The sequence below is a fragment of the Elephantulus edwardii genome, unplaced genomic scaffold, assembly GCF_000299155.1.
Source record: "Elephantulus edwardii isolate Elephantulus edwardi_28Jun2011 unplaced genomic scaffold, EleEdw1.0 scaffold00011, whole genome shotgun sequence".
Classification (NCBI taxonomy): Eukaryota; Metazoa; Chordata; class Mammalia; order Macroscelidea; family Macroscelididae; genus Elephantulus; species Elephantulus edwardii.
In genome coordinates, this window is record NW_006399761.1 from 1,946,816 (window position 1) to 1,954,192 (window position 7,377).

A 7,377-nucleotide genomic window follows, 5' to 3' on the forward strand; every position below is an offset into this window, starting at 1 on the left:
TTAGGGCTGTTGTACATAGGGTCGCTATGAGTCGCAAGCGACTCAACGGCACATAACAACAACAACTGCATTGAAACAGATGAGGACTAGATCTGCCTAAAATCGGAATAAATAATTAGGTATTATTTGCATGACAACAGTCCAGAACAAGAGCTACATAATAAAGTGGACTGAGGGGGCTGTACAGCAATTAACACTTATACATACACATGTGAGTGTGCAAGGGAGGGGGCAGGGAGGAAAATGTGCAACACTGAATGAATGGATGGATGCATGAATGAATGGAAATCTGAATTCTTTCATTAAAACCTCAATTAAAAAGAAAAAGACAACAAAATCGGAAAATGGCGCGCCCTTAAGAGAACTTAATGGAAAATACTTTGTTTTTAAAATGGGGAAAACAAAGATTTGGATAATCAAAGGATGATTATTCGATCCAGCACAGACTGGCTCTTGAGGGATCTTGGGAAGTAAGACCAAACTTGGAATAGAATACATGTATTTCTATATGTATGGGACAAATTAGAAGCATTATATGTAAATTGTCAAGAATAAACTAGAGGGGGGAAGGAACATTTTTAATTTTTAGATGGATGATGAGTAGTTATAGATTGAAATTTACTCTTTATTAGGAATAAGTTTACTTTTCAGATTTTTATTTTGTAAACATAAGTTGTTGGAGTTATTATTCACAGATAAAAGCAGTTTAAATAACTTAAACCTTTTGTTTAAAGCTAAAGCACCAACCAAGAGAGTTAGAGCCGAGGAAACACCACCATCAGAAAAAGTTGTTGCATCAAAACCAGAAGAGGAGGAAGCCTTTAAAATTAGTGAAGGTAAAAAATAATGTGAAGGTACAGCAAGATGAATGGAAGAAAGAGGAGAGTAATGTTAACAATGCGGGGTGATGGTTGAACTTTCAGAGATCTATAATCTCAGGAAAAAAGAAGTCAGAAGAAAAATGCATCCTTAATAATTATTAATTTTTAATCTGGATAAATATTTTTATAATTTCCAGAGATAAAAACAAAAGAATTTAAACTCTTTGTACAAGTTATAGCATCGAGTAGAAATTGTATTTTACATAGTCCTGATCCCTTGCTTTGTGGATGCTGCAAAAATAAGATGTTTTACTAACATTAAGGACATTTATGTTGACGCAAATAGGAAACAGTAATCTAGTAAGGGAAAATACTGTAGTTCCTCAGCAAATAATTTACTGCTACGTTTATTATCATAGTTAGAACACAGTGCTAAAAGATTTAGACAAAGTACACTGTTTTGAATCTCCTTTTATTAACCTGAAAAAGTAAATTATAGTAACTATTAATGTATTTTAAAGAGCACTATAAAGATTCCCTTATACTTCTCTTTCTGTACAGCATCCTTCTTTCTCTCTTGGACATCTAGATTTTGTTAAAGAAAATGTACCAGCCATGGTACTGTCTAAGCAGTCTGTTGAAATTAGTCTGGGCCCTCGGCGAGTGTTGCCCCACCATCTATTACAGAATTTTGCTGCTGATTCTTAACCAGATGTGGTAGTACAAGATTGTGTGCTTCTGCATTACCTAGCCCATTCTCTGACCTAGCCTTCATTTCTACTTAACACGTGTAGAGAATCTCTCATGTCTGCCCCGTTTTGTTTCCGCCATATTGGTTCCTTACACTTGAATTAAGGTCAAGTCTTCCCATTAAGGGGAAATATTTTTTAATATGAGAATCCCTCTGACCTTGTATCTCTTTCCTTTCTTCTTTCAGAGTAGTCAGTCTAAAAATAACTGCTTTTATTTGCTTCATCTCCTATTCAATCAGATGTGTTTTGGCTTCTTGGTTTTGCACTTTTCTGAAAGGAAATTGGTCTTGATAAAGAACCTCCATTCTTGTGAAAATTGGTTGCTTTACTTTTCTCACGTTTCATTTAACTATTTCCTTGTTATCATTTGTTACTGTAAGAATATTTGCTCTAGCACCATCCTTCTCTCTTGGGTCTTTCTCCCTTGTCTGTTCTTCTCTTAACTACTCCTTGATGGACAAAGCCAGGGTGAATGAGTTAGTGACTTCATGGGGAATTGATTTCATGACTTAGGGGATTTTTGTGAAATACGCAACTCCAGCTGTCATCTGACTTGGAGCTTCTTTAGCTCTGCAGAGGGATCTCTGGTGGCGTAGTCCCTACAGAGTTGCACTGCTGACCCTTAAAGCTGCGTGTCGTTAGTGGTTTGAGTCCATCCGCAGCTTCCCATGGAAAATAAGAAGTCACCTCTGGATTGTAGTTTACAGCATTGGAACCCCGATGAAGGACCACTATGAGTCAGAACCAACTTGATGGTAGTGAGCTTGTGTTATTTTTGTGATCTCGACTGAGTAATTTATTACTTCTGTAACACTTGATTTCATTAATGAGTGATGTGTTTGACAAAAGGACCCAGTTCAAGTCCTTTTTTCCATTCAACTTTAAAAATCTTTTTCTCTATTTAAATTAGTAAAATCAGTATTACAAGAAGTAATCTGAAGATCCAGATATGCTATCTAACATCATGCTCAGGACTTGCTAGCCAGTCAGATGAAAGGAATGTGAGAGTTCCTTGCTCTTTCCTCAGACTTGGGAAATAGTAAAAAAAAGTAGGTACTTGAGGGAGGACTCAATTTGAAGTCCTGTGTCCCAGCTATGTGATGTTAGGCACATCTGTTACCTCTCTTGGTTTTGCTTTCCATGTTTGAAGAAATTGGGATAGTAATGATTTGTCTTGCCTGTCTCACAAAATAAAAGTGAAATTAATTTCATGTAAGTCTGAAAGATTTGTCAAGAACTGTGTGGCAATTGTTCAAACAGTTGAGCCAAAAAGTTAGTGGTTGGAAACTCCCCAGAGGTGCCTCAGAAGACAGGCCTTGCCCACCCTGTGTTGCAGCTTTTCTGTGTTCACTTGGGGTTACCTTGGTCTGGAACAGACTTGGCGACAGCCTGCATTGGTAAATGGTATCATCTCCAGAGCACTGCCAGGATAGGTGCTCTTCCTGTGGGTCTCCTCTCAAATTCTTGGCACTTTGCTGATACTGACTTTGTGCTGTCACTTCTTCTATAGAGATCTTCCTTTTTTCTTAGTATTTTCTTTATTTACACGAAAGTTTGAAAATCATTCAGTTCATTTTGGTTTCTGTCATCACTTACGCTTGAATGTTGTTAATGGCAGTGTCTTAATGACAGTGGTCTTGGATAAGTTTAGATTCCACTTGAGTATTGGACTTTGTTTTGAAAGGGAATTAGCACACATCACAGTTAAAATTCTTTCCGACTTAGTGTGTAAATAAAATATGCTCCTAACTTTAGCCCTGCCACCTTAAATCTGTTCAATGGAAGCGAGCAGATTTGCTTATCTGTTCCTTCCATCCAGTAATTTCAGAGAATATATAAAGAGTGGACTGAGTACGTTACCCAAAGATGTTTTAAGTTTGCTTTGATGGCAGGAGGATTATTACATATTCAGGTCATAAAGTTTGTAAATCTTACTATGAATTGTTTCCCACCCTCTCTCAGTCATAGTGGCTCTAGTTGAAGGAGACCCTGATGACCTGAGCAGCTCAGAACCAGAACAGAAGCGTATGAAGACTGAGGATGATGACAGTGCTTTAGGAAGATCAGAGGATCCTGATGTCCCTGCAGGTAAAATCCAGATCTTTTCTCCCCCTCCCTTTTTCTCAAAAAAATAAAAATTCAACACCATAATAGGTGGTAAGTTGTTTAACTGAGTGCTTGAGTAATCTTCTGTTGGTAGCTTTTTATTTAATTTATTTGAGAGAAGAGTAAGCTTTTTAACACATTGCTGGAAACAACTTAGTTATTTTTACTTGATGCTCTCTTTTTTTATTTTTTAAAGAAAAAGGTTTATTACAGCGTTAAGACACTATCTAGTGAATGGTAAGTAGACCTTGTAAAGGAAAAAGGGAGAGAAAGAATCTTTGGAAAGACAAGGTTGAAACCATACCTTATAGCATGCTGTCAGCAGAAAAGGAGAGAAAGAGGACTTGATTCTTTCTCAAATCCTAAGATGTTTGTGCTGCTTTTGTGAGAAATTGGTGAAAAGTTCTGTCCTGGTTGTCCACTTACACACAACTTGTTGAAGAGTTTGGTTAGCAGGATGTTGATGGTGTGCTAGTAGGGCAGGGGGCTCAGGGAGCAGCAGGTCTTACTGGCTTCATCAGTTGATTCTGGTGGGCACTTGTCCATCTTGCTCTCTCTACACACCCTGTTTTGTTGCAACAAGGTATTCCTAAGGCTTGACCTACTTAAATTCAGTATCTGATTCTAAACCAGTGAGCTAGCATTTTGAAAGACTACAGAACAGTCCTTTATTTAAAAGTTCTTCAGGGGTGTCTGTTCAGTTTTCTGTGTACCAGTGCTTTGGCAGTCAATCATTTACCATTTGTTTAGAAAATGGAGATCTCTATTTTGTGATTAAAAAGTTAATAGCTCTTGATCTCTAAATGTGTGGTAGGATATAAATGCTCATTATATGTATATACCATGCTTATTAGTATATTTGCCATGTTTAAGTAAATTTATTAACCAAGTCTAAATTACTAATTTTCCTCATCCTCTTTTTTTTTCTTCTCTGACCTGTAGATTTAGATTTCCTTGTGCCGAAAGCTGGATTCTTCTGTCCAATTTGTTCCCTCTTCTATTCAGATGAAAAGGCAATGACAAGTCACTGCAAGAGTACACGTCATAAGCAAAACACAGAGGTAATTTGTTTTAATATAGAAAGTACATTCTGATAATATTTTGAGATTAACACAAGTAATTCCATTTTTAAATTTTGTATTAATATGTAGAAATTACATTTAACACTCATGTAATAATAAAGTTAATCTTTTCTATCTTAAACCATAAGCATTTTCAAGAATTTTCATGAAGAAAGTAGTTTTTCCTTGTTCTCATGATTTTGAATTTTAAGAGAAACAAAGCCAAAGAGAAAAAAAACAAAAAGAGACCTTTCCAATTAACAAATAAGTAAATTCTATTGCTGCCTCAATAGCTCCTGAAATTTAGTTCCCATATAGAGATGATTCTGTTAGAAAAATGAATATGATATAATATCTTTGGAATATTTACATTATTATAATGAATTTGGTCAGTTATCTTTTTCTTGTTCAAAGATGTCAATTTTTTTGTGCTTAATACTTTCTTACACAATTTTCAGGTACTGTTACTGTCTTAAATTGAACTACTTAAATGTCTACCCCATATATACATTTTTTCCTTTTGGCAGAACTTTTGAGTATGCAAGTTTGTTTTTCTTCCCAAAATCTTCTTTTCTTCCCTTATTGTACCGTTCCAGTAACTCATCTTTATTTCTTTCCTTTGATTAGCAGTAGCATTTGAAATCTTGTATTGGTTCATAACTTCCAGTTAGACTCATTTTCACACCTATATGTGCAGATCTGGAAGACCCTGCACAATCTGATTCTTGTTCTCTAACCTCGCTGGTTCGCATGTATTTTGCAGACTATATGCCTTAGCTTTTTTTCTTTTCTTGCATCCAGAAAGGCAGGCCCATACTGCCTCTGGACATTTCTGTTGTATGTGGCTCCTTTTACATCCTTGCATTCCCACTTGTATGATTGGTTCTTCCTCGTCTGTTAGGTCTCAGCTCAGACTGTAGCTCTGGCAATAGTCTCTGCCTTAGAATGCCCTAACTAAAGTAGCACAGTCTCCAAGGTCACCCTCATCCATTTAACCTTGTTTATTTAGAGTGTTTTTCTGTCACCTTCTTTGATCTAGGTTTACTGAGTCCTTTATTAGGGTTTCTCTCCTCCCACGGGAATGTAAACTCTATGGCACTGAAGACCTTATCTAACTTAGTAACCCCCAGACCACACACAGTAAACTTCTCACATCAGATGGTAGATGTGTGAAGGGAAAGAATGTAAGGCATAGTGTTTCTAATCTTTACTTTGTAGAATCACGTTGTTTTAAAGTGTAATAAATAATAATAAAATTCACTAATATTATAATAAAATTCATTAAATATGTTTGCATACAAAACAAACACTAATACATATTTTATGTTCCTTTTTAACAGAAGTTCATGGCCAAGCAAAGAAAGGAAAAAGAACATGAGACTGAAGAAAGAAGTTCGAGGTGATTGGGGGGAAAAGAAGAAGAAAATTCATTAGAAATTCATTTAGGGTCCAGTTATTTGTGTATTTTGTTATCATTTAATTTGTAACTTTTGTTTCAGCAGATACTCATGTTGTACAAATTTCTGATTGCCCTTGATGTAGACAGACTGATGGGGAAAGTATGATAGGTTTGATTTTTATATCAAATCATCAGGCATGGGTAAATAACTTTTAGAAGTACTAAAATAAATGTTCCTACTGTATATTTAAAATAATATCTTGTGTTTGTGGTTGATTTATTAAAGACTTGCTTGTTTCTGACTGTAGACAAGGTTCTTTTCTACAAATTAATGTGATTTGGAATGCTTTCTGTGTTTCTAGAATTGATGGCATCACAGTATTAAAGGCAGCATTTCTTTTTAAGCTATAGAAATTTATTACTGTAGAGTTCTGGTGGCCTAGTGGCAAGAATCTGCATTGCAGTCCTGAAGACACGCTGTTCAAATCTACCAGCTGCTTCTTTCCATGCAATTAACTGCCTCTGAAAACCTGCTGGAGTGTCAGTTAAGGGTCAGTTCCTACTTGACGGTACACAACAACAAAGACATTGTAAGGGAAGTCTGGTGTAAAGGTAAGCTGTGCTGTAATCCTGAACACACAGGGTTCAACTCTACCAGCTGCTCCACAGAAGAAGGATGGGCAATTTTCCTGGGCAATTTTTTGCCTCTGAAAACCCTATGGAGGACCAACTTGTGAGTCAGTTCTTCCTCGATGGTATAACCACAACAGAAGTTAAATGTGTACCAACAGAAAGATTGAGTGGCTTCAAACTAGGTATTTTTTTTAAGTGACTCCTCAGATCTTTCCAGTTCAGAGCACAGCTGGTGAGTAAGAGAAAGTATGAATGCAGAGAAATTTAAAAGAACAGATTTCTTTTTTTAATCTCTTCATTGCATTATAGCACAGGTGTTCACTAACTTTGGGAAGAAGTGAAAAACACAGCAGTATTTTTTTTGCTTACAGATTGAACTCCACACTCAATTCTGATTGGGGACAGTCTGGGCAAAAACAACACTGGGCATGGGATGAGTGGTTTGTGAATAATAAATACCCTGACTGCATTAGTTAAAACCATGTAAATGCAGGAATAAAAGGGATAAAGGCAGTTTAAAAGCTGAAGAATAAGGCGCTGGAAAGCTAACCGTCAAGTAGAGTTAACATGACACTTAAGTAATCTATTACCCTTTCCTGACCTGC

General features: G+C 36.3%; 1 protein-coding gene across 2 annotated transcripts in view; it reads left to right on the forward strand.

Moving 5' to 3' along the window:
* ZNF638 (zinc finger protein 638) overlaps window positions 1–6,143 on the forward strand; it is a 60,390-nt gene extending 54,247 nt beyond the window's left edge. The window contains exons 24-27 of one of the 2 annotated variants that reach the window (XM_006880866.1): window positions 735–836; window positions 3,551–3,661; window positions 4,622–4,740; window positions 6,081–6,143. In XM_006880866.1, coding sequence (XP_006880928.1) covers window positions 735–836; window positions 3,551–3,661; window positions 4,622–4,740; window positions 6,081–6,143 — 395 coding nt within the window. The remainder of the gene's footprint in view (window positions 1–734; window positions 837–3,550; window positions 3,662–4,621; window positions 4,741–6,080) is intronic. The other variant, XM_006880865.1, reaches the window with a different exon arrangement.
* The last annotated feature ends 1,234 nt before the right edge of the window (window positions 6,144–7,377 follow it).